Here is a 22,574-nt window from a genome sequence, read left to right as displayed (position 1 = left end):
AACTTTTGCAGATGCCATTTTTTTGTTTTCTGTTATTTTGAAAGTGTAAATGATGGAAATAAAATCTAACTTTTGTTGACATATTATAAGAATGTCTAATCTGTAATTTGATGCCTTTTGGAGATTTTTCCATCTTTCCTTGGCTTCTTTATGCACATTAATACAAATTTTTAGCTGGGGTGCCCAAACTTTCGATCCCCACTGTATATACAGGCAGTTATGCAGGGATAGAAAATGGGAGTGGAGGCATCTATGGCTATGACATTGGGACATAACACCGTGTTACATACCACACATCACGTATTACAAATTCTGAAGAATCTTCCCACACAACTCATGACAGCCCAAAGAGCCAGTTTGTATGAGGTCATTCTCACTTCCACTGTTCATTTATCTATTAAATACTCTCCAAGTTCAGGACCAATTGCTGTTTTAAATGGCATGCTTGGTTTGAAGTCAGAATCTGACATTCCTCCCGAGGAACATGATTGTGTTCCAGTTATACATGAAGACACTACTCCCAGAGCTGACATGTTGGAAGAGCCAGTAGAAGGGAATGTTGATATCTTTGTAGATGGTTCATGTACAAGACCTAATGACAATGTCTACTTGGCAGGTTATGCGGTCGTTCAACTCCCAGATAAGGTATGGGAAGCAAAGCCCTGCCTTATCTCAGCACAGGCTGCAGAACTCATAGCCCTGACCTGTGTCTGTGAATTATTTGAAGGAAAGATGTTAACATTTACACAGATTCCAAGTACACATTTGATGTAGTGCAGGATTTTGGCAAGATTTGGCAGGGGATCTCATGCATCTTTAGTGAATGATCTTTTGGAAGCCATACACAAGCCCCGTACTATTGCTGGTATCACATGTAAAGCCCACACATCTTCACATGACCCCATAGCTCTGGGTAATGCATTGGCTGACCGTACGGCCAAGGAAGCTGCAGTCTTCACAGGAGTCTGCCAGCCTTGTTTTGACTATGTTAGAGCCGCCCATGCTCCCGGAACAACAGTTACTCACAGAATTACAGTACACAGGCACTAAAGAGGATATTCAATATTGGAAAGACAAAGGTTTGACATTGGACTAGAATGGTCTGATGTCCAAAGAGGGGATCATAGGGATACCTCAGCACAGTGCACCGGTGCTTATAGCAGTTTCATGGCATAGGGCACAGAGGATGGCAGAGGACTTTGCAGGAAATGAAAAAGCATTTTGTATTCAGAATTTGTCCCAACGGGTGCAAGATCAGTTAGGAAGGTGTGTTATTTGTTTGAGGAACAATAATAGAGGATATCAGTATGGCCAACATGACCATCTTCCTCCACCACAGCGTCCTTTTGAGGAATTACAGACTGATTTTACACACATGCCTAACAAGAGAGGTAAGTATCTGCTGGTTATAGTGGATACATTTTCCAAATGGCCGGAGGTTTTTATCACTAACAAAGAGGATGCGTCCACTGTGGCCAAAATGTTGTGCAAGGAAATTATCTCAAGATGGAGATGCCCTCTGGTGATTGATTCAGACAAGGGCCCATCATTCACATCCAAAGTGACTCAATAGGTAGCCAAATGAATGGTTATTCAATGGAAATTTTACATCCCTTATCACCCACAGAGTTCAGGAATGGTAGAGAGGATGAACAGGACGATTAAGGAGAAGTTTAGGAAAGCTACTGGAGGTACATTTGTTAAGTGGGAGACTTATCTGCCCGCAGTGTTGGCTGAAATCAGGATTACACCAAACAAAACAACTAAATTGTCACCTTCTGAAATTTTAATAGACAGACCATTTCCTACCCCATGGACCAAAGGTCTGCTGGTGATTATGCCTGGAGAATTAGAGCTGATCCAAGAAACATATGTGATGAATCTTATAGGGCTTTTGAATGGCATCTACGGTGATGTATCTCTTTCTTTTCCGCTTTCCTCACAGGAACCAACACATCCTTTCATGCCTGGAGACCATGTGGTTGTTAAAGCCGTACATAAGCACAAGGTCCTGGACCCACCTTATGGGAGCCCACAGTGATAACAGCCGTGACCCGTACAGCAGTTCTGACTGTGGATTCTCAGGCCTGGATCCATGTGTCAAGGATAAAGAAAGTCCTGGACTCTCTTCCACCTGAGGTGTTGAAAGAGGGTGAAGAAGGTGTCGAACACCCTGAAGCAGATGTGTTAGAGAGAGAAGTAGATGATATAGTTCCACTAGAAGACAGACGGACTGAGACTAATCAGGATGTCCATACTTTTGCATCCATAAACCTCTTGGAAAATCTTCCTTTTAATAGGTTGTCTTACAGTGATTGTGTTTCTCTGATTTGGGTGATTAGTACGTTATTATCACCCGCAGGACTTGATGTACATTTGCCCGCAGCCCCATAAGACTGACCCTTGTCCCACGCAGACATCCACGTGAACTGTTAAATCAACCAGAACATTTCTGGGTTTATATGGCAAGGAGAGTGATGAATGTTTCCAATTTCCATCTGTCAGAGATGCTGCCGATCATTTAACTACATGTTTGATGGCCATTCCCACCCCAACCTCGGTTTTGTTGGACATTTTCAGAGTAATGACTAATGATACTGATGTAAGAATGGATGATGGACCATCTATGTCATTGTATGAGGACTGTCAGAACTGTCCAGGTCCATATAAAGGCTGGAATATATGACTGGTATGAAAACGTTGAATGTTCCCCCAGGAGATGTGTTACAATATGACATGTGATTCTGAAGAGATTCCCCGGTGTTGGGATCTCAGATTTCCATATGGCCCACATCACACAACCCGATCTCCTCAGGACAGGATTTTCTGTACGTCTAATAGAACATGTAGTTCAGTACATAACCCAATGAGCTGTCATCATGTTCTATCACAGCCCAGCCACAGTCAGCAGGTCACACTACCTTTAGGATGGTTGTTTTCTTGTGGAAATCCCACATATTCATATATTCCAGGAATATTACTGGAGGGCCTTGTACTTGGAGCCGTCTGAGTATGATATTGCCTGAGCATCCTAAAGCTATGGAGAAGGATCTAAGATCAAGAAGGAGGACCGAGATTGTATCAGAAGATTGTATATCAGACATTACACTGCTTTCCAAAGCTGAATACACTAGTTTAGTTGGATCTATTGTATGTAGTCTGGATAAAACTCTGAATCGTACTTCTATGGCTTTGCAGGAACTGTTACTCCACCTCCAAGGAACCCGTAAAGCTGTTCTTCAGAATCCAGTGACTATAGATGATTTACTGCTTAACAATGATCATGGTTGGGAACATTGTGACGGAATGTAAGTGATCATGCCACCTCTATACAATCACACATAAAGGATTTACATGACTTGTCCTCAGGAATTAAACAGGATGTTCCTGGTAATGGGTGGGACGGGGTATTTGGATGGATACCCGGCCTAGGAAGATTGAGACAAATAATGGGTGGTCTGATAATAGCATGTTGTGGCCTAATTGGCGTGTGCTGTTAGTATGAATCCATGCCTGAAGAAGGAAATGAAGGGGTCTGCTCAAAGAAAATTCTTTGGATGAATATGATAAAAATGAATATTTAAAAATGTAACACAATGATTTCCTATGACCGTCAGCTCCATCTAGTGACCATAATGAGGTATTATTCATGAAATACCTCAATCAGTAAAAGTAGTGCAATACTGCATTATAGCCACTAGATGGAGCCAAGAAAATCAGAGTATGAAATAAAATACGGCCAATATTCAACCCATCTAGGCGAACGCCGGTCACATTCGTTCAACTAAATCTTTTTTTTTTTTTTAAATAGACCTCTAAATGTTTCTGAAATCTCCCACCACAAAATGTACTCAGCCAATGAAAGGTCATGACACCATTTTTATTCTTTTTCTGCTATCAATGGCCAACCCGGTCCCACACTTCATCCATGTCTTTGGGGGCCTCTCATCTCCTTATGGACTGTTTCTTCCATGATGAAGATCAGCCATGGAGTATATCTGAGATGTATATCAGGGTGTGCTTCTTCCCCACATGAGAGCTGGGATGTCCAGCAACATTCATCTAGAAGACATTTCCCACACTCAAGGCACTAATACACCTCCAGGGTTGTGTGGGACCCCTGATGTACAGAAAGACAGGACTTCAATGAGGAACATTTCCCTCACTAAGGACAGGAAAGTGGCTTCTCCGTCGCATGAGATCGCTGATGTCTGGAAAGATGGGACTTCTGTGAAAAACATTTCCCGCACTCGGGACAGGAATACGGCTTCTCTCCCGTGTGAGATCTCTGATGTGTGTAAAGACTTGACATAAGTGAAAAACATTTCCCGCACTCAAGACAGGAATATGGCTTCTCTTCTGTGTGAGATCTCTGATGTCTGTAAAGACTGGATTTATCTGAAAAACTTTTCCCACACTCAGGACAAGAATATGGCTTCTCCCCCGTGTGAGATCTTTGATGTGTGTAAAGATGGGACTTCTGTGAAAATTTTTTCCCGCACTCAAGACAGGTATACGGCTTCTCTCCTGTGTGAGATCTCTGATGTGTGTAAAGAATGGACTTCTGTGAAAAACATTTCCCGCACTCAGGACAGGAATAAGGCTTCTCCCCCGTGTGAGATCTTTTATGCACATTAAGATGGTATGTAGAACAGAACCTCTTCCCACACTCAGTACAGGAGAATCTCTTCCCTGTTGGAAGGCCGGCCCGGTCCCGCACAGTCTGAGGTTCCTCAGGATACGAGGAATCCGATGGTCCATCTACACTGGGTGGTGCCGGATGGACATTGGAGGGAGCCGGGTTTTCTCCTGGACTATACTGTGTGATGTCCTCATCTTCTACTTTCCAGTCTGGAGACAAAGTGAGACAATCCTCGGAGGTTTTCCTCATCTCCCGGCCATGGACTAAAATACAAAGACAAAGAGGATTACTAGACAGGAGCTGATTGGTTCCCCCAAACCAGGACTCCACCCACATCAGGCAGCTTGGTCTCTGAGGAGCTTACAATTCCACCCTCAAGGGAACTAGGAAATGGCTCCTCTGATCTCCTACCAGGTCATTTCTTTATTCATGGACCTTAGTCAGAGAGTGAGGAAACAACCAGAACTGTCTTTTATAGGAGGGACAATGATGAGGGATTATAGGACGAGGGTCCCCACCCCCTCTATCACTCATCGCCATCTTCCCAACACAAGAAGTACTGCACTTCCACCAGAGGTCAGAGAGTGAGGATGGGGGGAGAACAACCAAGATGAAGACTGGACTGATCCTGAAGACCACCATCATTGGGGTATTGACTCCTCCCTCATTATCACTTTCTGTTTAAGGGTCCAAAGTTGGAGGAAGTTATCACATTATTATCACCATGTAAAAGTCTGTGCTCCAATCACATCATCCGATATAAAATGTCCAGCTGGGAGGAAATGGGTGTAACAAAAGAGAAACCATATTATGTGTATATATATCAGTGGGGGGGAGGGGGAGAGCAGAAGTCAGGACTATGGAATGTACAATATGGAGTATATAGTGCAGGGGTCAGGAGTATGTAATGTACAACATAGAGTATATAGTGCAGGGGTCAGGAGTATGTAATGTACAACAGAGTATATAGTGCAGGGGTCAGGAGTATGTAATGTACAACACAGAGTATATAGTGCAGGGGTCAGGAGTATGTAATGTACAACATAGAGTATATAGTGCAGGGGTCAGGAGTATGTAATGTACAACATAGAGTATATAGTGCAGGGGTCAGGAGGATGTAATGTACAACATAGAGTATATAGTGCAGGGGTCAGGAGGATGTAATGTACAACATAGAGTATATAGTGCAGGGGTCAGGAGTATGTAATGTACAACATGGAGTATATAGTGCAGGGGTCAGGAGTATGTAATGTACAACATAGAGTATATAGTGCAGGGGTCAGGAGTATGTAATGTACAACATAGAGTATATAGTGCAGGGGTCAGGAGTATGTAATGTACAATATAAATTATACAGTGTAAGGGTCAGGACTCATAATATTGGTATTCTGTAATCAGTGGAACATTAAATGTTTACTGTAGACAAGTTGCAGAGATCCCACACCGCTGCCTCCCATCTCCTGAGACTGCACTCAGTGACTTGGGTCTGAGACACTACAGACATATCCCTCCACCCGGCACAGCCAGCAGACTACAGAGCAAGGAACCCTGGGAGAATTGTTCTGTCAGAGATCTTACTAGACCCGGGCATGGGGAAGAAGATCCAAATCACATGTCCCAGGTGTCTGTGTCAAGTAACGCCCATGAATCAGAATTTTGCTGCCAGCTGAACCCCAGAACCTCCATAAATCCAGTCTAGATACATAAATTGTGTCTGCAGCACAGAGAAGGAAGATTATCCGAGAGAAATCCAGGAATACAGGACGGGGAACACAGCTCAGGAAAGTGACCAGGGGATTACAGGCTGATATCACCCAGTCCCCGCCCTACTCTGGACCAATCAGTGAGCAGTATGGGTGGAGGAATGGATTTAGTGTTCATGACCCACCTGTGCTGATCTCTGTAGGAGTGTCCTCCTCTATAAATGTCCCCGTTATTCCATCCTCCTCCATAGACTGCTGATCATCCCTCACATACGCCTCTTCTTCTTCTGCTTTCACCTCAAATTCTATATCGATTGGATCTCCACTCTAAATCAAGGAAATGAGAGAAAATATCATCTGTAAAATATAAGATCATATAAAAAATCCACACATTGTCTCCACAAGTCCATGTTCTAGATGCTCCATCCCACCAACCTTGTAATACTGAAGGATGGTGTGTCCTTCCTGTGTGGAATCCCGGGAATACAGAGGATGGGGACATCTCTCTGGTGGGTTCCTGTAGCTGGATGACTCCACCATGGTGTCCTGGTACAGATCTTTTTGTTCTTTTAGAAGCTCTGACTCCTCCATCCCCCCATCCTCATCCTCTTTTATCTCTTCTTTTATCTCAACTTTAGGATCTCTCAGGTTTCCACTCTGAATATATAATAAAAATGCCATCAATGGTAACAATGCAGATAATGTACAGATCCTAATGATACTATCAGTGATTGTTCCTCATCTACCTGATGATGGTGAGGGATGGTGTGACCTTCCTGTGTGGAATCCCGGGAATACAGAAGACGGGGACATCTCTCTGGTGGGTTCCCATGACTGGATCCATCTGTAGGAAACACACACACTGACTGAATCCATTGTTTCTATGTGTTTATCAGATGATGGGGGATCTAGGTGGATCCTCCGTACTGCTCTCTCCTTTACAATAAAGTCTCCTCTTACCCGGTGATGTGAGGGGCGGCTGATTGTCCATCATGACGTCCTTGTAGAGATCCTTGTGTCCTTCTAAATACTCCCACTCCTCCATGGAGAAATAGACAGTGACACCCTGACACCTTATAGGAACCTGACACACACAATGATACAGTCACCATCCAGACACATCCCTTGTCTGTTACTGGAGAATGTCCCAGAATTCCCGGCACCGCTCACCTCTCCTGTCAGCAGCTCCATCATCTTCTTGGTGACTTCTAGAATCTTCTGCATGTTGTGTCTCTCAGGGTTTAGGGAGTCACATGGAGGCACTGTGATGGTCATATGATCACCTGACTTCAGAAGAGGAAATCTCTGTATTGAGGAACCAATAGGAATATCATGTTAGACTCCCAGAATCCTCCTCACCTCTCCGGTCAGGTCTGTGTTTTATTAATAGAGATGAGAGTGATGTCATGTGACCTCCCAGAATCCTCCTCACCTCTCCGGTCAGGTCTGCGTTTTATTAATAGAGATAAGAGTGATGTCATGTGACCTCCCAGAATCCTCCTCACCTCTCCGGTCAGGTCTGCGTTTTATTAATAGAGATAAGAGTGATGTCATGTGACCTCCCAGAATCCTCCTCACCTCTCCAGTCAGCAGGTAGATGATCTCCAGGGTGAGGTTTAGTATCCTCTCAGTCATGTGACTCCGGTCCTCCTCCATCCTCATTGGTGGGGTCATGTGGTTTTCTCTGTAGATGGATAGCAGAGAATTATCTGGACTGTATTGGTTGTATAATATTAGGGTGGGGATATAAGGGGGTAATAGACAGGCTGCTCTCAGTGGGAGATGGAACATGTAGATCGGCTTACTTCGTGTTTGTTGTGTTTCCTGCCGGTCTGTAATATCAGGAAAATCCTTGTTTTCTTGTCCTTTGACTGGAGACAGATATGTATATATTAAGCTCCAACAGGCTAAATACAGAGTCAGAAGCTGCAGACATCACAGGGGGTCCCTATACCTGGTGGGGGGGTCTGAGAACAGCCATGATGTCAGCACATTGGAGCTGGTGATAGTGAAAGGTATTGAGGAGCCAAATGTACCCGGTTCAGTCTAGTTTGTAAATAGAGCGGCCTGGGATACATGGTAATAGGGAACTTCCACAACAAAAACAAGACTGTGTGGGGTCCTCCTTACAAATACATAGCAGACCTTTATCCTGGATGGGAGTCTGGTATGGATATAAATGGGGGAAGCCCACACAATAAAGAAGGCTGGGGGTCCTCCCCAGATCACGCACCCCTCCCCTAAACCAAGCCAGGACATGTGCCCTCAATATGGGGAGCGTATCTTGCACCTCTTCCCCACAACCCTGACCCAGGGGGGTCTCCTGGTGGGGGACATATTGGAATCTGGAATCCCCCCTTCAAATAAGAGGGCCCTCAGCTACCTCCCCCACATGAATGTGTAAGGGTACGTATACCCCGGGGTGCTCATTCAGAAAGAAATCATGTAAATAGTAAATAAAGACGTCACCCACATCACATGACTAGTCCTTTATTAATAAACAAAGATTCCCCCAAAGTAATCCCTCGTCACTCATCCAACAATGCAGATCTACATCATTAATAATGAACGATGCCCAATGAGAAAACACATGATCCATTTCCAGCAACTACTCACATTGAATGACAACTCACAGTGACTATGGAGGAAGAGGACGGACATGACTATGGAGGACGAGGACGGACATGACTATGGAGGACGAGGACGGACATGACTATGGAGGAAGAGGACAGACTTGATTATGGAGGACGAGAACGGACATGACTATGGAGGACAAGGACGGACATGACTATGAAGGAAGAGGACAGACATGACTATGGAGGAAGAGGACGGACATGACTATGGAGGAAGAGGACGGACATGACTATGGAGGAAGAGGACAGACTTGATTATGGAGGACGAGAACCGACAGGACTTTGGAGGACGGACAGGACTATGGAGGACGGACATGACTATGGAGAAAGAAGACGGACATGACGGGGGGGTTAGTGGGTGTAAATAGAAAATCACATCTTATTACCTCATCTGCTTCCACTTCCACCAATGTCTCCTCTCTGCTTCATACCACATGGAACTTCCTGTCTGTACTGATATTGCTTCCTGTCAATTATTAACATCACTTCCTGTCTGTACCTGACATCACTTCCTGTCTGTACCTGACATCACTTCCTGTCTGTACTAATATTGCTTCCTGTCAATTCTTAACATCACTTCCTGTCTGTACCTGACATCACTTCCTGTCTTCCATAGAGTCTTCCTGTTTGTGTATAAGTGAGAACATCACCTTGTGGAGCTCAGAGGAACTGCAGCCCAGAAAAATGTCTCCCTGAACATGGTCTTGTTCTATGAGTTCAGCTTTTTGAATGTTTTCTTGTAACATTTGCCCATTAATTATCCTTTGTGGGGAAGTTACAGACCTGGGTTATCCAATCTAATCCATATGATGGCAATCAGCATATAAAATCCTCCATAACTCAGCAGCAATGTCCCGAGGATTACATCTTTCTTAAGAATAACAAATAACTATTGATATTATTGTCTCTGCCTGGGGCCATAGTTGGACCTGGAGGTGACTTGTCACATGAAGGATTCTCATCAGCTGCACTCTGTAATTAGCTCCCTCTTGATATTTCATTCTGTTGATGATGAAATAACTCCATACACATGATCTCCTCCTGATAAACCAAACTCCCGAAATATGTGTCACCCAAATGGGCTCGCTCACATAGAGTAGGGTTGGGGCCACTCTATCCTTGTGAACGAGCCCATTGGGGTGAAACAGAATAAAATATGAAGAATGGGCTGATTACGGAGTGTGACTCTTCATCTTCTTGTAGACGGTATAGTCACAGATGAGAACACAGGAGACCAAGTCCATATCTCATGCTTCCTAATTTATAGAGATAAGTATGGGGGCTCTAACCCTGTCCAATCACCTCTGGGGGGTGTTCCCTCCTCAGTCCTGGGGTTGGTTCTGTCTTCTGAAGGTGCCATGGGCTACATGGACTCACCGTTTCTGGTGTCTGGGTTGGTGATGTGATTTCCAACACCATTGTTTCAGTCTGATCACAACATATTCATTCACAGCATGGCTGTCATGAGCAGACCCCATAGAACCATGTTGGGGCCCCTCTGGGATTCTGTACTCCAGAAACATACCATTTTATATAAGAAGGACAATCCTTTGCAGCCAGTGAGGAGCCCAATGTGCACAAATCTCTTCTCCCCACTGGGGTCGTAGTCAGCACATCAAAATATTTCCTTTGAGGCTCAGTGAGGTGACAGATCATTCATCCGTATCTATGTCTACAGAGATGTCAGATCATTATTGCCATCTAGGTGTTCATTCCTCCAATCTTCACACTCCAGAGCCGACTATTCAGATTTTTATATTGTGACCATTTGTCTTCTACTGACCACTAAATGAAGAGAACACTGTATCTGTAATACTGAACATTGAATTCCAGGAATATCTGTCATATCATGCCACCTTTACAGGGTATGTTACATCCCAACCATTGCTGGTGTCCTCCATGTCTATGGTCACCTTACAGAGAGTATCTGAGATATGTTCCAGAAGGTTCTGCCAACATTCCATACCAGACCCTTATCTGAGCATGCTGGCCAGGCCAGGAAAGGGGTGGTTTGTAATTCCTCCCTCTTAGACCATACCAGGTGGCATGCCCTCATCATGGGGGGGAACTTGCCAGGGGGGACAAGGACAAGGGTCTCTTCCTCTTACATATATATTTATTTACAAAAAAAATTAAATTGTAAAGAAAAAAATGTATAAAAAAAGTCCTATGCTGTACATCAATGTCAATCATGAAGTCCAATGCCCTCCAAAAGAAAAAAATCTGATCTAATATGAAGATCAGGAGCAATTTCTCAACTGGGACTCCTTGTATAACAGTATTCCTTGTATGACGTGACAAAATCTGCAATTCAATTTTACTGCAAAATCAAAGGGGCTAAAATCCCTCCCCTGAGCAGTCATATATTTCTGTCCCCCTTGGTGGGAGTGGAGGTGACCCCTCTATAAGGATCTACAGTCCATACACACCCAGCACAAGGCCGGGGTCACACTACCAGACGCTTCTCGGGGCTGCAGTTCCTCTGAGCTCCACAAGGTGGGGATCTCACTTCTACCCAGACAGGAAGTCTCTATTGAAGACAGGAAGTGATGTCAGGTACAGGCAGGAAGTAGAGAGGAGATGTTGGTGGAAGTGGCAGCAGAAGAGGTAATAAGATGTTGTTCTCATTTATACCCAGTAACCCCCCATCATGTCCGTCCTCTCCCTCCATAGTCATGTCTGTCCTCTTCCACCATATTCATGTCCGTCCTCTTCCTCCATAGTCATGTCTGTCCTCTTCCACCATAGTCTAGTCCGTCCTCTTCCTCCATAGTCACGTCCGTCCTCTTCCTCCATAGTCACTGTGACATCTTTTATCTCCAGCAGATGATGATACACACATATATAATGTGGGAACCCAGATTAACCCCTTCAGGGGGAGGAGTTGATGATAATATATTTGCTCCCAAAGCTGGCCTACATGGTTCAGTTTTATCGTTCAGCCAGCGGGATGACCATAAAAACTGAAGTGATTCCCCCATCCACACATTGGATTGGCACCAGCACGCCGCCAAATCCATCCCCACCATTAGGGGCTCTGGAGACAATTGTCTGCTATTTACACTCCGTTCCTCCGCACGTCACCTGATCACATGACAGCTTACTTCCACAGATTCCGGACAGATTTCTGGATGGTAAAGGTCAAAGGTCACTCTTCAGTTTAGGAGAGGTAGGACGCACCCAGGAACAAGGATTTGGTTTATACAGGAGCCTCATATAGAGGACCCCTCAAATCTCCCCATCCAAATGTCCATCCTACCAGAGTCAGAGAATCCTATGACATCACACTGACCTCACAGCTCCTCCTCCCAATGTCCTTCCATTTGGCTCCTTTCTTTTTATTCTATGGTATTAGGATGTGGGGTCCCTTGGCATCCTCATAAGCAAAACAGAACTGTTGGTCCTGCGTTGTGTATAATGACGTCAGAATTCCTTATACCCTGCGTAGTGTGGGGGTCCTGTGGGGGGAAATTATACCTCAGCCTGAAGTGGGGCTTTAATAAAATGGAGACCTGAATGGAGAGGTGAGGAGGATTCTGGGAATATCATTTGATGTGACTATTTGTGTTCAGATGTAGAGTTTTCCTCCTGTGAAGTCTGGAGATCATATGACATCACATTGCCTCCACCTCCCTCCCTGATAGAAGAGAGAAAGAAGAAGAAGATTCTAGAAGTCACCAGAGAGATCACTGAGCTGCTGACAGGAGAGGTGAGCGGTGCCGGGAATTCTGGGACATTCTCCAGTAACAGACAAGGGATGTGTCTGGATGGTGACTGTATCATTGTGTGTGTCAGGTTCCTATAAGGTGTCAGGGTGTCACTGTCTATTTCTCCATGGAGGAGTGGGAGTATTTAGAAGGACACAAGGATCTCTACAAGGACGTCATGATGGACAATCAGCCGCCCCTCACATCACCGGGTAAGAGGAGACTTTATTGTAAAGGAGAGAGCAGTACGGAGGATCCACCTAGATCCCCCATCATCTGATAAACACATAGAAACAATGGATTCAGTCAGTGTGTGTGTTTCCTACAGATGGATCCAGTCATGGGAACCCACCAGAGAGATGTCCCCGTCCTCTGTATTCCCGGGATTCCACACAGGAAGGTCACACCATCCCTCACCATCATCAGGTAGATGATGACAATTATTGGTAGTTGTGATTTATACACAGCATGTTTGTTACAATGAATGTTTTATTATATCTTTCAGAGTGGAATCCTCGGGGATGATAATATTGATGTTAAAGAAGAGTATAAAGAGGAGGATGAGGAGTATGGAGTGATGGAGGAGTATTCAGAAGGACACAAGGATATGATGGAGCCACCTAATACCAGGAACCCACCAGAGAGATGTCCCCGTCCTCTGTATTCCCGGGATTCCACACAGGAAGGTCACACCATCCCTCACTATTACAAGGTTGGTGGGATGGAGAATCTAGAACATGGACTTGTGGAGACAATGTGTGGAGTTTTTATGTGACCTTACATTTTACAGATGATATTCTCTCTCATTTCCTTGATTTAGAGTGGAGATCCAATCGATATAGAATTTGAGGTGAAAGCAGAAGAAGAAGAGGCGTATGTGAGGGATGATCAGCAGTCTATGGAGGAGGATGGAATAACGGGGACATTTATAGAGGAGGACACTCCTACAGAGATCAGCACAGGTGGGTCATGAACACTAAATCCATTCCTCCACCCATACTGCTCACTGATTGGTCCAGAGTAGGGCGGGGACTGGGTGATATCAGCCTGTAATCCCCTGGTCACTTTCCTGAGCTGTGTTCCCCGTCCTGTATTCCTGGATTTCTCTCGGATAATCTTTCTTCTCTGTGCTGCAGACACAATTTATGTCTCTAGACTGGATTTATGGAGGTTCTGGGGTTCAGCTGGCAGCAAAATGTTCATTTTCACCATAAGTGTTACTAGACCTAGGCACCTGGGGTATGAGTCTTGTATCTTTATCCCCATGCCCGGGTCTAGTAATATCTCTGACAGAACAATTCTCCCAGGGTTCTTTGCTTTATTTCCTGGCTGTGCCGGGTGGAGGGATATGTCTGTAGTGTCTCAGACCCAAGTCACTGAGTGCAGTCTCAGGAGATGGGAGGCAGCGGTGTGGGATCTCTGCAACTTGTCTACAGTAAACATTTCATCTTCCACTGATTGCTGAATACCAATATTATGAGTCCTGACCCTTATACTATAACATTTATATTGTATATTACATACTCCTGACCCCCACACTATGTACTTCTTGTGTTGGGAAGATGACGATGAGTGATAGAGGGGGTGGGGACCCTCGTCCTATAATCCCTTCATCACTGTCCCTCCTATAAAAGACAGTTCTGGTTGTTTCCTCACTCTCTGACTAAGGTCCATGAATAAAGAAATGACCTCGTAGGAGATCAGAGGAGCCATTTCCTAGTTCCCTTGAGGGTGGAATTGTAAGCTCCTCAGAGACCAAGCTGCCTGATGTTGGTGGAGTCCTGGTTTGGGGGAACCAATCAGCTCCTGTCTAGTAATCCTCTTTGTCTTTGTATTTTAGTCCATGGCCGGGAGATGAGGAAAACCTCCGAGGATTGTCTCACTTTGTCTCCAGACTGGAAAGTAGAAGATGAGGACATCACACAGTATAGTCCAGGAGAAAACCCGGCTCCCTCCAATGTCCATCCGGCACCACCCAGTGTAGATGGACCATTGGATTCCTCGTATCCTGAGGAACATCAGACTGTGCGTGACCGGGCCGGCCTTCCAACAGGGAAGAGCTTCTCCTGCACTGAGTGCGAGAAGGGTTTCCATTATAAATCCCATCTACATATTCATAAAAGATCTCACACGGGGGAAAAACCATATTCTTGTCCTGAGTGTGGGAAATGTTTTTCACATAAGGGCAATCTTAACACACATCAGAGATCTCACACAGGGGAGAAGCCGTATTCCTGTCCTGAGTGTGGGAAATGTTTTTCACATAAGTCACATCTTGACACACATTACAGATCTCACACGGGAGAGAAGTTGTATTCCTGTCCTGAGTGCGGGAAATGTTTTTCACATAAGCGCAACCTTGACACACATCAGAGATCTCACACCGGGAATAAGCCATATTCCTGCCCTGAGTGCGGGAAATGTTTTTCACAGAAGTCCAGTCTTTACAAACATCAGAGATCTCACACGGGGGAGAAGCCGTATTCCTGTCCAGAGTGTGGGAAATGTTTTCCACATATTTCCGGCCTTTACAGACATCAAAGATTTCACACAGGGGAGAAGCCACATTCCTGTCCTGAGTGTGGGAAATGTTTCTCAGACAAGTCCCATCTTTACACACACCAGAGATCTCACACAGGAGAAAAGCCATATTCCTGTCCAGAGTGTGGGAAATGTTTCTCAGACATGTCCTATCTTTACACACATCAGAGATCTCACACCGGGGAGAAGCCATATTCCTGTCCTGAGTGCGGGAGATGTTTTTCACAGACGTCCAGTCTTTACAAACATCAGAGATCTCACACAGGGGAGAAGCCGTATTCTTGTCCTGAGTGTGGGAAACGTTTTGCACGTAAGTCCCATCTTTACACACATCAGAGTTTGCACACAGGGGAGAAGCCGTATTCCTGTCCTGAGTGTGGGAGATGTTTTTCATTGAAGTTCAGTCTTTCCAGGCATCAGAGATCTCACATTGGGGGAGAAACCATATTCCTGTCCTGAGTGCGGGAAATGTTTTGCACAAAAAACAGATCTTGTCAAACATGAAAGGTCTCACACAGGCGAGAAGCCATATTCCTGTCCTGAGTGTGGGAAATGTTTTTCAGAGACGTCCAGTCTTTACACACATCAGAGGTCTCACACAGGGGAGAAGCCGTATTCCTGTCCTGAGTGTGGGAAATTTTTTTCAGTTAAGTCCCATCTTTATAAACATCAGAGATCTCACACGGGGAAGAAGCCGTATTCCTGTCTTGAGTGCGGGAAATGTTTTTTAGACAAGTCCAATCTTAACAAGCATCAGAGATCTCACACGGGGGAGAAGCCGTATTCCTGTCCTGAGTGTGGGAAATGTTTTTCAGACAAGTCCAATCTTTCCACACATCAGAGATCCCACATGGGGGAGAAGCCGTATTCCTGTAATGAGTGCGGGAAATGTTTTTCACAGAAGTCCCATCTTTCCACACATCAGAGATCTCACACGGGGGAGAAACCATATTTGTGTCTTCTGTGCGGGAAATGTTTTTCACAGACATCCCATCTTTATAAACATCAGAGATCTCACATGGGGGAGAAGCCACTTTCCTGTCCTGAGTGAGGTAAATGTTCCTCACTGAAGTCCTATCTTCCCGTACATCAGGGGTCCCACACAACCCTTGAGGTGTATTAGTGCCTTGAGTGCGGGAAATGTCTTCTAGATGAATGTTGCTGGACATCCCAGCTCTCATGTGGGGAAGAAGCACACCCTGATATACACCTCAGATATACTCCATGGCTGATCTTCATCATGGAAGAAACAGTTGATAAGGAGATCAGAGGTCCCCAAAGACATGGATGAAGTGTGGGACCGGGTCGGCCATTGATGACAGGAGAATAAAAATGGAGTCCTGCCCTGTGATTCAGGCATCACCAGCAAGGCTCCCACTTTCCATTCATTACACATCTGCATCAGAGGCTGGTCATTAGCTCTGAGGAAAGGGATTTGTCCCCGAAACGCGTCAGCCATTTGACCGCACTGACAGTGAGGACACCTTACTGCCGTTGTGGCCATCCATGCTTTTTAGATACATGCTTCGTCTGGAAGTGTTTTTATTTTGTAGTCCTTACAATAAACCTTGGATAATGCGCTAGGTGTTGCGCCTCCTGTTTTCTCTTTATCCTGCCCTGTGATTGGCTGAGTACATTTGTGGTGGGAGATTTCACAAACACTGGAGGTCTATTATTCATACTTTGTGGACAAATGTTCCAAGCACTCATTAGGCCCACAGTTGTAGGTGAGGACAATACTTGCATGGTGGGGGATCACTGAAGAGGTGGGTGGTAATAAAATGTCCCAATTCTAGAAGAGTGACTGATGGTGTACACATGGAAGCAATGGAATTGTGTGTATACCGGGAATGAAGGAGTGATTGGTGAATGCACATATTGGGACTTTCCCGTGTCTTTCTCCATACATGTTTATTGTATGTTTCCCGTGATACAAATGTCTGTGTATATGATCGGCACATGATGGTCCGTCTATGACAAACATTTCATTGATCTGATCATTTCCATGGTGATTGTGGACACATTGTGATTGGTTCGTATATCAATTGTAATAAACAACAGTGCAGCGCTTCAAGAATTAAAATTGGATAAAAACAAAATGTATATACATATGTAAAGTCTATACAGTATCCGCGGTATTGTCTGATGAAAATGTTTCCGAAGTATATACTGCCTCGAAATAACAGCAATGCGCACTCACCAGAAACGCATGGAATATGCGCATATAGAGGTAATCATCCCAGGTGTCCGATCCGACGAAGACCGAGTGGTGGGCGTCCTATTCACGGTGTGTCATCAGAAACAACACGACAGATCCGGAGGTCCCCTTAAGGTTAGTCACACTGATAGTGTTGATCCCTCTTCTGGCTGGTGAGGGTGCCCTTTCTGTGGGAGTAGCAGCTCCAGCAAGGAGCCCCAAAAAACAAGTGCCAGAGATAGTGTAGTATGTTCTTAAGGTGATTTTATTAGTCAGACAAAGTAATAGGGCAGTATGCACATCACAGCATTCATTGCATGTAAAGTGAAAGGAAAAGCATTACTGACCCCAATAAAGATGGCCGCCGGGCCTCCTCGTGGCTCCGGCGGTAGGAAATGACGTCACGCTCTGCACAGCTCCTCCTTAGGCCTTTCGTGCTATAGGCACATCATCAGAGGGGAGGCTGTACAGAAGCGTGACCGACGTCAATGTAATATATAGGGAAAGACGGCGCATGCGCGGTTACCCGCGGCCATCTTCCCGTGGAGTCCGTAGTGCGCATGCGCGCAGACGGAGGCGCCATTTTGCCGTGGATCCGCAAAGAGAAACAGAAGAAAGGGGGTTGGGAGATTCCTCCGCTTATCCATCCCAGCAGCTGTAAGATATTTAGCCGCAGACCCCAGGGAATCCATGGAGCAGTATACCTCTGTCTATTAAAGTGACAGTGCTCCATAAATAGAAAGTTTCAAATATAACTGTGAGAAGCCAATTTCTAAATATTGAGGGCATTCTCAATGCCCTCAATGCCCTCAATATTTAGAAATTGGCTTCTCACAGTTATATTTGAAACTTTCTATTTATGGAGCACTGTCACTTTAATAGACAGAGGTATACTGCTCCATGGATTCCCTGGGGTCTGCGGCTAAATATCTTACAGCTGCTGGGATGGATAAGCGGAGGAATCTCCCAACCCCCTTTCTTCTGTTTCTCTTTGCGGATCCACGGCAAAATGGCGCCTCCGTCTGCGCGCATGCGCACTACGGACTCCACGGGAAGATGGCCGCGGGTAACCGCGCATGCGCCGTCTTTCCCTATATATTACATTGACGTCGGTCACGCTTCTGTACAGCCTCCCCTCTGATGATGTGCCTATAGCACGAAAGGCCTAAGGAGGAGCTGTGCAGAGCGTGACGTCATTTCCTACCGCCGGAGCCACGAGGAGGCCCGGCGGCCATCTTTATTGGGGTCAGTAATGCTTTTCCTTTCACTTTACATGCAATGAATGCTGTGATGTGCATACTGCCCTATTACTTTGTCTGACTAATAAAATCACCTTAAGAACATACTACACTATCTCTGGCACTTGTTTTTTGGGGCTCCTTGCTGGAGCTGCTACTCCCACAGAAAGGGCACCCTCACCAGCCAGAAGAGGGATCAACACTATCAGTGTGACTAACCTTAAGGGGACCTCCGGATCTGTCGTGTTGTTTCTGATGACACACTGTGAATAGGACGCCCACCACTCGGTCTTCGTCGGATCGGACACCTGGGATGATTACCTCTATATGCGCATATTCCATGCGTTTCTGGTGAGTGCGCATTGCTGTTATTTCGAGGCAGTATATACTTCGGAAACATTTTCATCAGACAATACCGCGGATACTGTATAGACTTTACATATGTATATACATTTTGTTTTTATCCAATTTTAATTCTTGAAGCGCTGCACTGTTGTTTATTACAATTGATATACGTATATTTTAAAGGTATTGTGGTTACCTGAAGTGTACTAGCTGCTGCATACATTTGAGAGCGCTCACTACATATTACTTTTTATCTATTGTGATTGGTTGATGGGGGATGGAAAGCACAGAGAGCAGGAAGTAGAGCGCCATCCTTTCTCCCTTTCTCTATTCCTAGTTCAGATTTGTAGCAGAAATCCCCAACATGTAGCAATACACGGACAATTGATATCAGACAATGAGGCAGAGGAAGGCCAATCATGAAGCTGGGGGTGGTGCAGCATAGACTAGAACAGGGTCCTCCAGGAGTGCAGCTCACACTGCGGGCAGAACTCCTCCTACTGGGACATTCAGGCTTCACGCAGCTACAGCTGCACTCCCGGGACTGCCACGCCTGGACTGTATATGGGGCGGGTGTGGAGGGATCAGGCTAATGGAAAGTGGGAGCATCTCTGAGTTACTGATGGATATACAGTATATGGAGATCAAGGAGAGTTCATCTTCTGCCGGCTATAGATGGGACCCTTCAACAGTTGGAGTATAGGGGATGATAATGACTGGGTCAAATCTGCAGAGAAGATGGAGCAATGGGATCTCCTTGGATCAAGTGGGGTAGAGGTGTCTGCTAGCAGTGTCCACGTGTGAGAAGTAGAGGGGAAGTGGGGGAGGGTAAAGGTGTCTGCTAGCAGTGTCCACATGTGAGAAGTAGAGGGGAAGTGGGGGAGGGTAGAGGTGTCTGCTAGCGGTGTCCACGTGTGAGAAGTAGAGCGGAAGTGGGGGAGGGTAAAGGTGTCTGCTAGCAGTGTCCACGTGTGAGAAGTAGAGCAGAAGTGGGGGAGGGTAAATATGCAGTGTCCTTATGTAAGGCACAGAGTGAAGGTTGGACAATCTCCCTCCCACCAATCATGACTGAAGATAAAACTGTGGTGCAGGAAAGGGGGGTGAACAGGCTCTGGAGCAGATAGGATGATGTAAAGAATGTACATCGGGCTGCAGTGGAAACCACTGATTATGGTCAGTATGGATGTCCCTGTGTCTCTGGCCGCTGGTGATGAATGTGGTTCTAGGTACCTGCCACTGGCAGATGTGGTGTGACTGATCTGGTTGCTGCTTACGTAGGATGGTCACTGGAAGGTGCGGTGTCACTGAACTGCTGGCTGCTTACGTAGGACGGTCACTGGAAGGTGCGGTGTCACTGAACTGATTGCTACTTACGTAGGACGGTCACTGGAAGGTGCGGTGTCACTGAACTGCTGGCTGCTTACATAGGACGGTCACTGGAAGGTGCGGTGTCACTGAACTGCTGGCTGCTTACATAGGACGGTCACTGGAAGATGTGGTGTCACTGAACTGCTTGCTGCTTACGTAGGATGGTCACTGGAAGGTGCGGTGTCACTGAACTGATTGCTACTTACGTAGGACGGTCACTGGAAGGTGCGGTGTCACTGAACTGCTTGCTGCTTACGTAGGATGGTCACTGGAAGATGCGGTGTCACTGAACTGATTGCTACTTACGTAGGACGGTCACTGGAAGGTGCGGTGTCACTGAACTGCTGGCTGCTTACATAGGACGGTCACTGGAAGGCTGGATGTAGAACTCCTGTGTTGCTGTTTCTCTCCACAGAAACTAGCAGAAGGGCAGCAAACAACTGAACTCTCCAGAGCCCCCAGGGCAAGACCCCGAGACCACCAATTACAGTAAGTTTATAAACTCTCCAAGGATCCCCTGTTGCTTTGGCTCTCAAGCCAGTTGTAGTCTCTGGGCTAATTCATTCTTCAGTAAGAGTTGGTTGAGGGACTACATGTCCCAGGATCCTCTGCTTTCAGGGTCAGTAAGAGTGGTCTCCCTCTAGAGCAGGGGTGTCAAACTGGTGGCCCTCCAGCTATTGCAAAACTACAAGTTCCATCATGCCTCTGCCTTTGGGAGTGATGCTTGTAACTGCCAATCTTGCAATGCCTCATGGGACGTGTAGTTTGGAAACAGTAGGAGGGCTGTCAGTTTGACACCCGTGCTCTAGAGGCAGAAAGTTGATGCAATGATCTATCCATGAACATAAGGGGAAATGAAACAACCTGTTGTGTACTCTGTAATGTCTCCTCCATCTCTTAGTAGCCTGCACCTGGTTACACACTCCCCCCACTAAGAATCTTTGGTCCCCAAAGATGGGGCAGGGTCTTTTCTCTTTTCCATCCAAACAAGTGAGGTGGATGGGGGAATCCCCCCTTCCAGGACATTGTATTCTGAATATTCATCTGCCTGTTAGCACTGGGGAGGTCGGGGGGATTGAAGGATGGAAGACTTCAACTAAGGAGGAAGTCATCGGTACAAGGGGCATTCCATATTGGCAGTAAGTACTGTCTGTTGTGCAGTTTTTTGAAGAAATGTGTGACTAACTTTAGGCTTTAACAGCTTCAATGCCGCACTATATCAGAGATACAGCTACAGGGCGGTACAGCTGTGCAAAATCATTTATATACATATGTGTGGATTTGCAGTTCCGGGTAGGGTATGTGCATGTGTGCCCTACCTACACTGCCATTCTTCTCAACCACTGGGTCCCAGCCGGTGATTCTTTGTTAGCACCCAGTGATTGCTGAGTATTACTGATGGGGGAGAAACCTGTGTATAAACAACACAGATCTCTCCCCTGTCAACTCCTGCACACTGCTTTGTATGGCTCTGCATAGGAGACCAATACAAAGCAGTGTACTCACAGTGAAGCACACACACAGCACACAGCCCTTTTGATGGCCCCTCATGTTTCCCCTTCCTGCCCAGTGCCATTAGTACAGTGTCAGTGCATTTTATTAGCACTGATCACTGTATTGGTGTCACTGGAGATGTCAGTGACACCAAGTCAGCTCCCCCCCAGAGTCAGAATGCCAGCCGCAGTCCCACTATAGTACTCTGATCACCTCCATTACCTCACTTATTCCCTTGATGGTAAATATAATAAGTGATCACAACCTTTTGTCTATACATGAATTGAGCCAATCCCCATCCGGCTATTACCAATAATATTTATACCAAATGATAACAACTGTGCAACAAATAAAGATCTGATTGGTTTACACAGAAAAGAAGCTTGCTATGAATGGAATATAACAAAATATAAAGGATATGATACACACAAACAATGATGTCACAGTCTAACATACAGTATATTACCAGTACATAGAGAGGACTACAGGACAGACACATAGAATCATGGAGGTACATTCCACAGACAGCCCGGGGTCCTGACACCTGGGCTCCAAGAGGGGCCACAAGGAGAGCAATGGCTTACTTTTATACCCCCCATTCCAGGTAAAGGCACACCCTTCAATACATTCCAGTATTTGCCATTTGTGTTCAATGGGGGGCTCTGTGACTTGTGAAAGATATCGGCCATCTGTAACTCATCAGATG

General features: G+C 45.7%; 1 protein-coding gene across 1 annotated transcript in view; it reads left to right on the top strand.

Annotated features, from left to right (window-relative positions):
* The window catches only part of LOC149440285 (uncharacterized), a 43,628-nt gene extending 26,819 nt beyond the window's left edge, over positions 1-16,809 (top strand). Inside the window, 6 exon segments of the mRNA XM_089658840.1 lie at positions 414-645; positions 1,628-1,691; positions 1,794-1,993; positions 2,086-2,334; positions 14,498-15,642; positions 15,644-16,809. Of these exon segments, the coding sequence (XP_089514966.1) occupies positions 414-645; positions 1,628-1,691; positions 1,794-1,993; positions 2,086-2,334; positions 14,498-15,642; positions 15,644-16,277 (2,524 nt within the window). The 3' untranslated portion in view covers positions 16,278-16,809.
* The last annotated feature ends 5,765 nt before the right edge of the window (positions 16,810-22,574 follow it).

The sequence above is a fragment of the Staurois parvus genome, unplaced genomic scaffold (assembly GCF_062004578.1).
Source record: "Staurois parvus isolate SC_StPar_1 unplaced genomic scaffold, SC_StPar_1.0 ptg001098l, whole genome shotgun sequence".
Classification (NCBI taxonomy): domain Eukaryota; kingdom Metazoa; phylum Chordata; class Amphibia; order Anura; family Ranidae; genus Staurois; species Staurois parvus.
This window is presented reverse-complemented; position numbering and strand designations above follow the sequence as displayed.